General features: G+C 34.4%; 1 protein-coding gene across 1 annotated transcript; it reads left to right on the top strand.

Annotated features, from left to right (window-relative positions):
* LOC104776640 (carbohydrate-binding X8 domain-containing protein) lies at nt 744–2,264 on the top strand. The gene is made up of 4 exons (XM_010500738.2): nt 744–932; nt 1,044–1,283; nt 1,380–1,407; nt 1,645–2,264. The coding sequence occupies exons 1-4, from the start codon at nt 881–883 to the stop codon at nt 1,934–1,936; spliced, it is 612 nt and encodes a 203-aa protein (XP_010499040.1). The 5' UTR covers nt 744–880; the 3' UTR covers nt 1,937–2,264.

The raw sequence follows: 16,368 nt of genomic DNA on the forward strand, positions 1-16,368 counted from the left end.
CCAAAAAAAAAGGTCATTAATTCCGTACGTTAGAGGTAACGTTTATAGCTAATTTTGGTCGTCTTATCGTCAACAATTTGAATTCTCGGATGATTAGTGCGACTTTGTGACTTGTGACACAATCACACGTGTTGTAATACGGATGCAAAGTTTTTCCCTGCACATGGATCCCTCGCTTAGCCGCTTTGCCTTAGAAAAGTACTTAACACTTAAGTTTTTGCCAAAGAGTAATACTATTTCCAATTGTTGTGTTCTTTTTCCTGTTTTTCTCCATTACTTTTCATCGGTTAGTGCTTCAGAAATCAAACTACTTTATAACTTTAAACATATCTTTTATAGTTTATATCTTATAATGTTTAATAACATTTACAACAGTTTTTACTTTGCAAACGTGTGCATGCATGATGCATCTTTTGTTGTCTTTGGGGAAAGCTGCACTCTATCTAAATCCTAGAAAAAAAAAGTAAAGAGAATGCATCAGATGTACGTAAATTGAGGTGACAAATTAGTAAATAACAAAGCTAGTTTTCCTCACATAAAGTCCCACTACGATATTATGTGCGTCAACCGACCAATCACACATTGACTAGACGACAAGCATGCTTTCCACCTTCTCTGTTTGTTTCTCTCCAGACCCACATTGCTTTGAGTACTCAAAATCAAACATTTACAAGTCATCACACATTATTATCAGAACTTTTCTTAACTTAGGCTCGAGGGTATACTGCCTATTAGTACCCGAGAAATATCATAAACATTAAGCTCCACCATCGTATCAAGATCTCTCTCTCTCTCTCTCTCTCACACACACAAACAAACACGCAAACTCACATTTGTGGTACTGTTAGGGTTAAACTAGTTCGATCAGTTTTTAGTTTTCATGGCGGTTTTCCTTCCTCTGTTTCTTCTCTCTTTCATGTTTACCTATTCAAGTAAGCTTCTAATTTATATACCCTCTTGGTTTCGTGTACCTTGTAATGCTAATCTTTAACAAATCTTCTATCTTTTGTCTATTCTGATCCGATATGTCTGTTCTGTACTAGATGCGGCGGTTTGTGTATGCAAGGACGCGAGCGAGCCGGAACTTCAGAAGGTGATAGACTTCGCGTGCGGAGGAGGTGCTGACTGTACTCAGATTCAGACGACCGGAGCTTGTTATCAACCAAACACCATCAAGAACCATTGTGACGTCGCCGTTAACAGCTACTACCAGAAGAAAGCTCCAACCGGCGCCACCTGTGACTTTAACGGCGCCGCCGTCATCTCCACTTCTCCTCCTTCCAGTAAATATATCTTCCATTAATTGAAACCACAACTTCTTTTCATCTCAAATGTGTATAAATATTTTTGCTGATTCTTTCTTTACTCTGTTCTTGCAGCTACTTCAAGCTGTTTATCTAGTTCCAGGTATGTTTCACTTCACCTTGCCTGCCTTATAGCTTAGATTAGTTTTTTTTTTTTATAATTCTTGATCGTTTGCTTAGTGTTTTCTTTACATCAGTAATGAGCTCTCTGATTATTCTAGTCGTTGATTAGTTCAATAACTTGTGTATTAGTATACTACGTATTTACCAAATTTTTAAAACATTTTTAGAGATTGTGATGATGATTCAAGTGTGTTTATAAGAGAACATTCTTTTGCAGCTCCAACGGAACCCCCACAACCGGAAATACATCCACCGGTAATTCAACCGCCGGAACTCCAGGCATTACAAATCCAACCACAGGCAACTCCACCGGCAATTCAACAACCAGCACACCTACCAATGATAGGCCGACTTCGTCTTCGTTAGCATTTCCTGGAAATACTATGGGACCGGCAAGCAGCACCAGCGGTTTAGGTGGCGGTGATCCCAACGGTGGAGAAGAGCTCTCCGTCCGAACCACGACGATCATCTTACTAGCTACCATCGCTGCCGTGGCTTTGAAGGTTTAGGTGAAATCATCTCGGATGATCATCATGACATGGACGCTCATTTGTTATATGAGATATTAAAGCCAAGTTAGAGCGTCTCTTTCTTTGCCCACCTTTTAATCTTTGTAGGGTTGTGACTCTCTCTCTCTCTTTCTTCTATAGTATTTTAATTTGGTTTATAGAAAACCTTAATCAAGAGCTTTTCTTGCTTTCTTTTGTAAATCCAGAATGCTCTTTGGTTTGTATTCTTTTTATTACCTATCGTTAGTGTCTTAGTGATGCGTCCCATGTGTCATTGTCGATTTCAACATCACGAAATAATAAAATGACGTTTGCTAATTTACTATGACAATATTTCCTAATTAATTAAATAACCAAAATTTGACAACTGAATTTACAACTAAATCTAGGAAGATTTTTTTTTTTCATGACTTTCTAATAGTAATAAGATTTATATTTCAAAATTTCGGATACTATCTTCAAATTTATATTTTTTTTTTCTATTGGAATGCTACTTCATTCTTATCTTATTTATCATCTTCTCTAAAGAACATTGGCGAGTTTCCTTTGTCTCCATATAGGGTTTATAATAGATCATAGATGTGTAATAAATTAAAGTAAAAACGTAGTAAATTTTAGAAAAAAATACATCAACATTCGAACATATAGTTTGTAATGAAAGTGAACCGAACCGAATTATTAATTTATTTACCGCCGATTGACCTACTTATATATTTGGTATTTCCTTTTAAGACCATTGTTTCGTCCGAATTTTCTAGTTGTCAGTTTTTGCGCTCGAATTCTTACTTGAGACTGGTGTTTAGAAAACGCATGCGTGATCATGGCCACCCCGTCTGATTCTGCAACAACTCCAAGGGAAAGAAGAAGTTTGTGGTGCGTGTTCTCGATTTGCTTCTTGTATTCACCGCTTTAAAACTAATCAAAGGTTTACATGGATGGTTTTTCAATCTTATTAAAGGAACAAGAGAAGCGAGTGATTGCAGAAATATTAGCTCTCGAAGCTGCAAAAACTGGAAATAAGGTAGCGAGTCCTTGAAGGATGACCAAGATGATGCATTTATGGTATTATGGGAACCTAGAACCGCCTTCGGGCCCAAAGCCGACTCCAGTCAAAAAAAAGTTTCTAATAAAGAGATTCGGGTGTTATTTTCTTTTTTTTTGCATTATGGTTATGGTTTATTTTTAATAAATATTTAGGTTTAAAGCCGTTTATTTTTTGAATCTATTGAATCTCACTTGTATGAACCTATGGCATCCTGGGTGCTAAAGTGAGACAAAATTCTATGATATTTGTTTGTTGACAGTCAACACTCTTCTTTGAGCATTGCCTCTCACCAATATAATACTACTATATTTTGTACTTTATTGAAGAAACTGAAATTATAATAATACCTCCATTGGTGAGATACCCATAGTCCATATATAGAGTATCTCATCCATAATTTAATAAAGAGTTTATATTAAATTATTTTCTTCATATCTTTAAACATATCAAATACATTTTAGTTACATTATATTTTAAAAAACAAATGACTAAAGTTAAAAATTATTTTATCCAAATTCCAAGTATATTTAAATCACATTAGAAATTTTGTAAAAAAGAATGACAAATATTTGCATATTATTTTATCTAAATATCAAAATGTTGGAAAATAGTTAATTCTATATTTTTATAATAACATATCAACCTAATCTAATTAAAATAATATTAATATAATTACAGAGCTTGGTGTATAGATAGTTTTATTTTATAAAATCAAAAATATTAACATTTATACTATTTCAGTTATAATATAACTCATAGTGTATTTGGTTTATAAAAGGAAATATTAAATCAATTCTACTATGACATGTGTATGAGATAGATATCTCTAGAGGGTCTCTCAAATCAAATGAGAAACGATTCCAAACACTATAGTTTTAAAATTATATATGTTTTTAATTTTGATATATTTTTAATGAGAATTTCTCAAAAAGAGACCCCAAATGAAAATATATGCCCTTATGATTGTTAGGAAGGACTTCATTAAGATCTATAAGGAGCAACTCATCAAGAAAAAGAACAAGCTACTTGTTATGTGTGATTTAAAATTTTGTTTATGTCTTATTTTTTAATTGACAAGTGGATTGTAAGTGATTTGTATTTGTCCTGAATTTTGAATGGATATATATACAAACTATACAAGCTAATGATGACGAATGGAATATATTGTTAGAATGGTACCATTTTTGAACAAATTTACTAAAATTATGTTATTATCTCAAATGTCTTTCTTCAAATAAGTGTTGTTGCAAATTCTGATACAAATCGGTAATAATCGGTTCATATTGCTCAAATTTCTGTTGTTGGTAAAATGACTTAACTCGGAAACCTCAGGTTTTTCTTGAGTCATGTCCTCCTGAAAACAAAAACACTTGATTAGCATAATAAACATACACTAAATATAATCAAACATAAATTTGACCGATTACCAGCATCTTCTTGTAGTGGGCTATTGCACTCTTTTCATACTCTAACATAATCATGTTAGCTTCATCCACATAAGGAGCTTTGTCTTTATATTATCACGAAAACCGCATGTCAAAAAACATAGCAATTCTAGGCTCCTAGACTAGATAAAAACTAATAATGATAATTACAGTACGTACATAATCCATCTTAATTAGTAGTCCACGCTGCAGACAACTCTTTCATCTATCATCAATTTTAAAAAAATCTAGATACAATATCAAGCTATAAAGCTCATAGGTGAAGTTTTTAAAATGTCATATCAGATCACACTCACAAATTCACTAATGTTCTCCATAGGTCCTTCTCATATTCCTCTTCGAACTCATCCCTGATTTGTAGACACAAGAGAAGTAAAATTTTTCCATTCAACAAAACAATTAACCACATAAAAAAATTTGTCAAAGGCATACTATATACTTAACACAAAAAATTGAGGGTTGTGGCTGCTGTCTCTTCAGATTTTGTTTCGACACACACTACAATTGATGCTTATACAATATACTCTTTTTTTTGTATTGTGTGTCGAGACAGAATATGAGGAGACAGCGGCAACTGGATTTTTGCATCAATTGTATTAACTGATGTTATAGTTAACTAGTCTGACATCGGTTAAATAAAATTGATTCAATTTTTATTAGTTTATATCACTTTTATATAATTGATATAAAATTTAAATTTGCATCATTTAGAGACTTGATGTGTCTATTAATTTTTGGTAAGATCACTTTTTTAAATGATACAAAATTAACATCAATAAAAACTGGTGTTAAAATAAATAATATTAATATTTTTAATTAATAGATAGATTTTTTTTAAAAACAGAAGGTAACGTAAAAGTCGATCATGAAAAAACTAATTTTGATTATATCAATAATCGACATGTATATTAGTTTTTAATTATTAATTATATGCAACTCTATTTTATTTCATTATAGTACATAACTTATACAAATAATTTGAATTAACTTGAAAATATATACTTGCAAGCTTCTATAAAAGTAACGCTAATACATAGTTTTCGTATCACTTCTTTTGTATGATGCTAACTTTTTTTGAATTTTACATCACTTGTTTTAATAACTGACCCATTTTTTCTTTTTGTTTTTTTTTTTGTTTTTTTTTTCATTTGTAACCACCCTTCCCGATTAAATATTTTTGGAAACATAATGGCCATGAATGGAAGATGGTTTTTAAATGGTTTTTAGATTATAGATTTTGGTTTTTAGTTTTTGGTTTTTGATTTTTGAGATTTTAGTTTTTTGTAAGAAAGTTATTTTTAAAATAATTACATAAAGAAACATAAAAAAATAAAAAGAATCGTAAGTTTTCCCTAAAATCTGTAATTATGTGGATTCTAGTTTTTGTTAATATTTGTAAAGAAAAGCTAAAAACTAGTTTTCCTATTTTTTAGGAAATCTATTTAATGTAAAATCTTGAATGGAGAAAAAATTAGTTTTTGAAAAACAAAATCCAAAAACTATAGTAGAATCTATTTGCCATTCAAAGTCAATATCTTTTTTTATATATTCTCCAAATTAGTTAAATCAAATACAAATCTTTCCAAATCTTATCACTTCCGTTTCCTTCGCTACCATTTTATTTTATTTAGTAAAAACTTCTTCTCAGTGTTAACTTTGGAACAATTAGATGAGAAACATACACAAAGGAATAGAAGACGAAAGAAGTTTTCCAAGGCACATTAAAGGTCGGTGATCAGTACATGATGGCTTTCTCTTTGTAAAGGTAAATTAGCTCTATAAATTTTGGGGAAAATTTTTTTCTATATTCTATTGGATTAAAATCTTTGGTTTTGTTTTAGGATCAATGTCCAGATCCATTCTGCAAGACCAGCACCGCTCACGAAATTCAATACAAAACACGGACACATACTATAAATCGAATCCCATGGATGGAGACTGAAGTAAGGTTAAGGTTGCATTACTGATTCTTCAAGTTACTTGTTTTACTTTGTATATAGGTTTTGGGATTTAGTTTTAACTTTTAAGCAATGTATTCGTTTTTTATTTTATGAAATTTAAGTTTTTTTTCTAATTTCATTTTATACAATATTATTTTTATTATTGTTATTGATTATGTAAATGATACAATTATTATAATCATTTATGAAAATTAATCCTTATTTTAACATAAAATATTTGTAATTGATATAAATATTTTACATTTTTTGTAAATGATTCAATAACTAGAATCACTTAATTCAATTGACACTAATATTTAATTCAATTTTTGTATTACTAAAACGAAAATTATTTTATTAGTCTCGATAATCTATAAACGATATCAAATTTTGAAATCATTTACAAAACTGACACAATTAATTAACATCATTTGTCATAACCAATTTAAATTAGTATCAGTTTATTTTTACATCATTTAAATCTGATGTAAATATTTAAAATAAATGATGTTAAACAACAGTTTTTTTTTAGTAACATCCTTTAGACTCTGGCTATGGCTCATATAGATACCTTTCCCAAACACAACATATAATTGGTATCAACCTAAACATAAGATAAGCTTCCATAAACTATGCAATGGAGCATTTACCGGTTGCTTCCTATACAAGAAATCTAGAGCTTTCTTCTCATATGTCTGCATGAGACCTTCAAAAAGTAAGGACCTTTCTCCTGAATTAATGTAAAAGGCAGGCTTTTATGTAATGTTTGTCTAAACTTTTATAAAATACAATATTTTTAAGTTTTTTAAAAGTATACAAGTCTTATAAATTTAAACAAAATACCATAATAATTTACAATAAAAATATCTATTTGAAGAACCTCAAATTTAACAACTTTCAATTGACTCATCAAATATGAAAGTTTTTTAAAAAGTTCTTAATTTCATTTTTTTTTCAAAATTAAGAATAAACTATGCTTTAAAATACTTTGGTTAAATTCTTTGATGGACATACCCTAAGTCGCTTAAGAAAACATGTACACAATCTGCCATCAAGCTAAGTGACTTGAGCAGAAAAAAATTTACTGTTAGTAAAGAATCCGTTTTATCATTGGGAATTGGGCCAATTTGTTTCTTTTCAAGCCCACTAAAGTGTCCATTACGTTAAACGACAAAGACCATGTCGTTTGTGTAATCGTGGATGTATTCATTTCTTCAGCCGTAAAATAGAAACGCAAACCTAAACCCTAAGTTGATAAGATGATAAGATTGTGTTGCAGTCGCCCTTGCTAAGGTATCAAGCCGTGGTCCTCGCCGTTGTTATAGTGAGTCTCGTGGAGGAGAAGCGTGCGGCTCGTCGTTCTCGCTTGTCACCGTCGATCATCACCATTGGTCATTCAAGCACCGTGTTTCATCGGGGATGTCAGCCGCTGTCAACGGAGCAGCCGTAGTCATCGTCGAGGCCGTTATGGGTAAGGAAACCCTAGATTGTTTTGTAACTTGCGCAGAAAGTTTCTAGCTTTGTCTTATGATTTGTTGTTGTTGTTGTTTCATTGTTGATCCATGAGCACTGAAAACCACCGTGAACTTGAGCGCTCACATCCTGTGTTGCCGAGCCTTCTACGTTGCTTGAATCGTGGAGCAGATCCGTCCGAGTGTAAATGCTAAGAAAGGTAAACGGTGAAGTTCACTATTGTCGATGTGTTGTTTAGCTATTAAAGCGATAAAACCAAGCTTGGCTTTGTAGGAAGTGGGAACGTGAGGTTTATTGGAGTTGTTTATTAAACTGAATTATAAAATGGACTGTGGTGCTTAGTGGTTATCGTGAAGAAGAATTGAAATTATGGTCTTGTGCGATTTGGGATTATTGAACCGGAACGTAATACGTGGTCACGTGAATTGGTTTGTGAGTTGATTAATGTGGCTGGTTTAGGAATTGGTATTAAACCGGGAGCATATGATGGTGGGTTGACTTGTGGTGTTATGAATTTTTTTTTGTTTGATTATTTATTAAGCTAAATCTTGTTAATTTATTTGGAGATATTGGGTTCGGTTGGTTCGATAAATTAAGTCATGGTTATTGATTTTGTATATTATTGGGAAATAATATTTGACCGGTAATGCTGAACCGTTGCAGACCGAGGTTGTTGTTAAATGATANTATTTGTCTTTAATTTTTTTTTTTTTTTTTTTTTTTATCGTCTGTAATTCATTAAAATTGGGGTTCACACGTAGCCTTTTGGTCAGCTATAACAGATTAAGCAACCATACGTACGCTAAAAGAACCCTGATTAAGCTAGGTTATCCCTCGGTCCATGGGCGGAGCTAAGGTAGAAGCACGTGGATCAATTGACCCTGGTGAAATTTTAAATTTAGTTGAATTTTTAGGAAAAAAATCAAATTGACTCTGATAAAATAGCAGAATTAACCCCTATAAAAAAATTAATAACACAATTGACCTCTTAAATTATATTTTGACCCTGATGAATTGAATTTCTAGCTCCGCCACTGCTCGGTCCTCCCAGAGCTAGGTACGAGTTAAAGCGACCATCACGTGTTACACTCCCCGCTATCGCACAAGCCACTCTATTAGCCTTTTGGTCAGCTAGATGGAAGGAAACATCCTGCATTTGTTGTACCACCTGAAATATTCTGTGAAGAACTGATCTATACTTAGGCCACTATAAAGGTCTAGTTAGAGCTTTTGCCACCGCTCTACTATCTGCCCAAATCTCACAAGATATAATGCTTAGTTCCCGGAGACTTTCAAGACACCAAAGAATACGTTGCAATTTTGCTGTAATGCGATTTACCGTCGGAAGAAAAGCATGCCTAGAGTGAAATAACACGTCGCCTAAATGGTGTCTAAGCAACCAAGCTCCACCGGGAAAACAGTGGTCATTTATCCAGGAGGCATGTAGATTGCGGTTTATTTTTTGAATCTATTGAATCTCACTTGTATGAATCTATGTCATCCTGGGTGCTAATGTGAGACATTAATTATGTGGTATTTGTTTGTTAACTCTTCTTTGAGCCCTGCCTCTCACCAATATAATACTACTATATTTTGTACTTAACGGAAGAAACTGAAATTATAATAATACCTCCATTGGTGAGATACCCATAGTCCATAGAGCGAGTGATCTCATCCATATATTTAATAAAGAGTTTATATTAAATTATTTTCTTTAATCTTTTAAACATATCAAATACAATTTGGTTGCATTATATTTTTAAAAAAAAACAAATGACTAAAGTTAAAAATTATTTTATCCAAATTCCAAGTATATTTAAATCAAATTATAAATTTTGTAAAAAAAGAATGACAAAGATTTGCATATTATTTTATCTAAATATCAAAATGTTGGAAAATAGTTAATTTTATATTTTTATAATAACATATTAACCTTTACTATACTAATTAAAAAATAATATTAATATATAATTATGGAGCTTGGTATATAGATAATTTTATTTTATAAAATCAAAAAAAAATTAACATATATAATATTTAATTATATTATAACTCAGAGTATTTGGTTTATAAAAGGAAATATTAAATCAATTCTACTATGACATGTGTATGAGATTAATATCTCGAGAGGGTCTCTCAAATTAAATAAGAAACAGATTCCAAACACTATAGTTTTAAAATTATATATTTTTTAATTTTGATTTATTTTTAATGAGAATGTCTCAAAAAGAGACCCCAAATGAAAATATATGCCCTTATGATTTTTAGGAAGAACTTCATTAAGATCTATAGGGAGCAACTCATCAAGAAAAAGAACAAGCTACTAGTTATGAGTGATTTAAAATTTTGTTTATATCTTATTTTTTAATTGACAAGTTGTTTGTAAGTGATCTGTATTTGTTCTGAATTTTGAATGGATATATGTACAAACTATACAAGCTAATGATGAAGAATGGAATATATTGTTAGAAGTGGTAACATTTTTGAACAAATTTACTAAAATTATGTTATTATCTCAAATGTCTTGTTCAAATAAGTGTTGTTGCAAATTTTGATCACATTTGATTATTTCTAACCAAGTTTTCTTAAAACTATTGTTCATTTTATGATCTTAAGGATTGAGGCTGACAACGAGAACATATCTCTTGAGGTAGGTCTTTGATTTGTCTCGAAAAATATTATTGGAAACCTTGCTAGATCGTGGGAACTCTTGGATGAATCTGTAAGTATATCTAAGTTATTAAATTGTTTCGGCAGGTATGTTTGTATTAACATGTGGGTTTGGTGTTTTAGATAAAGGACCCTTACGTTGTGAAGGCTGGCATCCGCATATGCCAGCGAGAAAACAATGATAGCCTACTACAAGAACTCAATGGTAAATATATATATATATATATATATATATATTTGTGGTTATGTTTATACTTAATATTAATCATATGTTGTTTTGTGTTCAAAAGGAATGGCTAGTTGAGGATGATAAATCTGACAATATAGTGTCCAAGGAATCTGACACGTCTGACGAGTTATTGTCCAATGAATCTGACGACGAGTAATAATGCAATTTTTACTTTATGTTTGTATTTAAAATTAAAATGCTGATGTTCGGGTGACCACCATTGTGATGAGTTGGTTGCTTTCGTTTCACCTTTTTTACAACTTTCTCTTGGTGTTTTATTTACTGTGTTATCTAATGTGAGAAATAGTTAGTCTTTTAATAAAATTGGGAGTGAAGATTGAGAATGAAATCCGCGGAATAGAAGCATGTGAACAAACAATATATTTGGTCATACGGGCTTAATAACATGTATTAGAAGCGTGTCACAAATCAGTTAATAGTCTTTTTGCATGGTTTAAGTTTTCTTCATCATATGCAAGAATTTACGATGATTGAGTCAGATATATATAATGAATTAATGAATTCTTGTTGATGCAGAACCATGTATGTAAATTGTCTAGCAGCTTAAACTGGCTGTATTTTAGATTGAACATCTAGTTTTATTTTGATTGTATTTCAGAAAGAAAAAGAAAAAAACCAAAAATATGTTAGAAATAAATGGTTTACTTGGTTTTTTCAATCCTTTTGAAGATTTTGGGAACCAAGACCTTGGCACTTGAAGGAGGAGAAGACACAATACATGCAACAGTTGGAGGCCACGTCTCAGTCTTCAGTGAAGGAGAAGACTGATACGAGATATATACCACACCCGAGTTTAGCCAAAAGATTCGGGTGTGTTCTTTTTTTTTTTCCGCACGCTTTAGGTTTATGATTGATTGTATACTTTGCCTATGAAAGGTCCCTTATAATCAATAAAAAGATAAAACTTTCAACAATTAAGCTCTAGAGTTAGGCCATTTGTTTGGTTTAATTTCATACCTACGCCAAACTATGATTAATAATAAGTTCATAACTATGCCAAATCCAAACCAATAATAAAAGTCTTTTTTTTATAACCAAATTATGAGGCTCGTTCCTGGTCTTTCAGTCGCTATTTGGATTCTCCACAAGTTCCTCCTCCTCTACAGATCGTTCATGTGGAGCTCTGTTCTGGTCTGCTCTGTTCTGTTCTATAGCTGACTAAGGTTCTAATTTGGGAATTATGGTGAGATTCTATGGTAATTTGATGTAGATAAAACACATGTAGCACTTCGATCTAAAACAGTTTTTTCGAATAAATTTTACATTTTTTATGATCAACAACATAGAAATATTGGTTTACTTTGTTTTCTGTGTTGTTGATCATGGGTTTGGAGGAAACAAAGTAAACCAATATTTCTATGTATTTCTCTTGGATTCAGGTGTTTGTAAAGAGCATGCTTGTTGGTCTGGGCATTGTTAGGATTAGCGGAAGTAGTGTGGAGATGTGTGAGAATTAGAGAGATGATGTGTGTGTTTAACAAAGAGAATATGAAAATCAATGGACTTCCATTAGAATACCAAATACAATGTTGGCTAGAGCCCTTTTATAGTACAAGGGAACTAGGGCTACACCCTTAATACAATCCCACATATAGATAGGGACATAAAGAAAGTAGGTGGAACATATCCTTGGTTTCCATAAAAGGACTCCACACGTGATCACATTTGATTACTCGTCTAACGGTTATTAGGAGGGATTCTCGATCCTTCTCTTGGAACATCACCAAGTTCATGATCGATCACAGTCAATACTCCCCCTCAAGTCTAGCTGGATGAGATGGCTACGCTTGGAACTCGTGAAGTATCACCTCATTAAAAACCTCAACATAGAAAACCTCATGGGACAAAACTGTGTTAAGGGAAAAAGAGTATGACATTCACGAGTTAGGCGAGCTTATTTTGGATGTGTGGGATCCGCGAGTCCAAGTTTGCCATAGATGTATTCACAAACTTGAGGACTCGTAGCCTTGGTGAAGATGTCGGCCAACTGATCTTTACTTGGAGTATGGCACGGTAAGATTACTCCTTCTTCAATCTTTTCTCGAACTTTATGGCAGTCCACTTCAATATGCTTGGTCCGTTCATGGAAAACTGAGTTTGTAGCAATATGTATTGCCGCGTTGTTGTCACAGTGCATGGTTATCGGTTGATCTGACTCGAATCCAAGGTCTTTGAGAAGTGCTTTAAGCCATGTAAGTTCATTGGTTAGTTTCTTCATGGCCCTATAATCCGACTCGGTGCTTGAACATGAGACATCCTTCTGCTTCTTTGACTTCCAAGTCACTAGATTACCTCCCACGAATGTACAATACCCAGTTGTTGACCTCCTAATCACTGTATCACCAGCATAGTCTGCATCACAGTATCCTACTAATTCAGTGTTGTCGTTCTTGCCCATCAAATACCTTGGCCCGGGCTGCCCTTGAGATAGCAAAGAATCTGTTCCACCGTGTGCCAATCAAAATTCGTTGGAGCTTGCGTATGTTGACTGACTTAATTGACCGCGTAGCATAGGTCAGGCCTTGTGATTGTAAGATAGATTAATTTACCCACAGGTCGACGGTATCTCCCCACATCCTCGTACGGTTCAGCAAGCTTGTTGACCGGGGCGTTAGGCGGCGTTTTCTTCATCTCCCCCCTTCGCTTGACCTGGTAGCCTTCTTCAAGTGGCGTGGACACTGGTTTGGCTCCAAGTTTACCTGTCTCATTCAGAAGATCAAATGTATACTTTCGTTGGGATAGAAACAAACCTTCCGGAGAGCGAGAGATTTCAATCCCAAGAAAGTATTTAAGCTCACCAAGATCTTTAATATCAAATGTAGAGTTAAGAAGAGTTTTGGTGTTGCATATACCGTCCTTATCGTCGCAAGAAATGATGATATCGTCCACATAGATCAAGACCACGACCAGGCCACCAGTAGAGCGAAGAGTAAACAAGGTGTGATCCGCTTCTGAACGCTTGTAGCCATGGGTACGAAGAGTAGAGCAAAGCTTGTGGTACCATGCTCGTGGAGATTGTTTCAAACCATAAATAGCTTTGCGGAGCCTGAGAACCTTACCCGGAGCAACAATATTCTCCAAACCAGGAGGAGGATGCATATAGACTTCTTCCTCAAGCTCCCCCTAAAGGAAAGCATTCTTGACGTCCATCTGCCACAGCTCCCAAGATAAGTTTGTGGCGAGAGAGAGAACAACTCGAACGGTGTTTAACTTAGCTAGAGGTGAAAATGTATCCGTGTAGTCGGTTCCATATGTTTGGGTGAAGCCCCTAGCCACAAGGCGAGCTTTGTAGCGCTCCACATCACCATTACTAAGATACTTTATGGTGAACACCCATTTAGAGCTGACCGCTCTCTTACCCTTTGGTAGGTCGGCCGTGTCCCAAGTGTGGTTACAGACCATGGCACCGGTTTCATCATCAATTGCGTCCAGCCATTCCTGGTGCTCTTTGGCCTCGTCGTAGGTTTGTGGAATAAACTGAGCATCAATCTTGCTAAGAAAAGCTGCATGAGCCGGAGGGACAATGTCAAGTGAGCACACGGCTTGGATAGGATGAGCCACGGCCTGATTATTGTAGTACACACGTTTGTCTCTCCAGATTGACGGACATTTGAGACGCTCACTATGCCGGAGTTGGGGAATGACGACAGTTGATGGCAGCAATGGCTCAGTATTGGCATTGGTTGCGTTGGGATCACGATCAACCTCGTTGATATCTTCTTTAGGAGAACCTGATGTTGTCACTTGAGGCAGGGGTTAAGATTCGACCTCTGTTTTTTCTTTTCTTGATGGTGCTCCCTCGGAACTACTAGTAGAAGAATTGATAGGATCATTGGACGTCTGATTTGGTTGTGTAACGCCGAGATGATCAAGCAAAAACCACATATTTGTTGCTTGATCCGAGTTTGAATGAGACAAATCCTTCAAGCTGTCCCAATCCTTCTTGTCGTAGTAACCTTGGTGTTCAAGAAACTTCACATCTCGTGAAATGAGTGTACGGCAATTAGTCGGATCATAACACTTGTACCCTTTTTGACTTGTTGAATAGCCAATGAACATGCATCTAGTGCTCTTGGCGTCGAGTTTAATCTGTTGTTCACCTGATATTAAAACAAAACAAACACAACCAAACACGCGTAAGTGGTTCAAAGAAGGTTTGGTTTTGTTTAGTACCTCATAAGGTGATACATCGTGTAACACTTTGTTGGCGTCCTATTGATCAGGTAACTAGCCATCATCACTGCACCTCCCCAAAACCTCTTAGTGACATTGTTGTGGAACATCGTAGACCTTGCAACCTCCATAAGGTGTCTGTTCTTCCTTTCCGCCACTCCATTTTGTTGTGGCGTGTATGGGCAACTTGTTTGCTGTAAAATGCCATGTTTTGAGAGATGTTCTTTAACTTGTGGCTTATGTATTCTCCCCCATTATCCGATCTTAGTACCTTTATTTTAGTATTGAAATGATTAGTAACATAATTCTGAAAATTAACAAAGGCATCATAGACTCTATCTTTAGATGGTAGCAATGTAAGCCAAGTATACTTAGATTTCTCATCAATAATAGTCACAAAATACTTATTATTATCTCTAGATAGGCAGGGAGATGTCCACACATCAGAGTGTACTAAATTAAAGCAATGTTCATAAATTGTAGTAGATTTAGGGAAAATAAACTTGCAATGTTTGCCAAAAATACAAGACTCACAACTACAACTATCAAACAAAACATTAGGCAACATTAATTCGAAAGCACGAGAGTGAGGGTAGCCTAGTCTAGCATGCCAAACATCACTTGAAATAGCATTAAGGTTAGATAAAAACGAAAAAAAATTAGATGAACTTGATGAGTTATTCTCTAGGACATAGAGATCTCCTCTAGCGTCCCCTTCTCGAAGAATCTTTCCAGTCTCAATATCCTAAAAATGTACACTATTAGGCCCAAAAATAGTATACCAATTTAGATCAGTAGTAGCTTTCTTAACCGATAGAAGATTAGAAGTATAGGTAGGCATAAAGAAAGCTTTGAAATTCTTATTAAAAAGATTCAAGTCTCCTACTCCTTTAACCGATATACGATCTCCATTAGCAATGGTAACATTGCCTAGAGCTGTTTTATGTTGTGTATGAGACTAGGGTTACTTATCATATGGTGAGAAGCACCCGAGTATACAACAAGTGATTTATTAGGTTTTGAAGCAAAAAATGTGGTACCGGAATCCTTTAGTGCAGAGATGGACCTGATGAGAGCCTCCAAGTCGGATTTCCGCACAAAGTCACCATAGGAAACCGTCATCTTCTTGATTCACCATACCGGTACCTTGACCACTCGTTCCTTCTTTTGAGAGATTTTCCTTGAACTTCGCCGGCTTAAGATGAGGGTGAAAAATCCAGCATTTGTCCTTCATATGACCCTTTTTCTTACAATGGTCGCATACCACCACCTTCTTATCCTCATGCTTGTAGACTCCTTTGTTGGCGGTGAGTAACTCCTCCTTGCCGCTAAAGAGACCAAGTGTACCTTGTTCTTTCTGAACTTGAGAGCACACATCCTCAAGAGTTGGTAGCTTATCACCTCTAAGGATATGCTTGATGAGGTCGTTAAATGCA

The sequence above is a fragment of the Camelina sativa genome, chromosome 3, assembly GCF_000633955.1.
Source record: "Camelina sativa cultivar DH55 chromosome 3, Cs, whole genome shotgun sequence".
NCBI classification, from domain to species: Eukaryota; Viridiplantae; Streptophyta; class Magnoliopsida; order Brassicales; family Brassicaceae; genus Camelina; species Camelina sativa.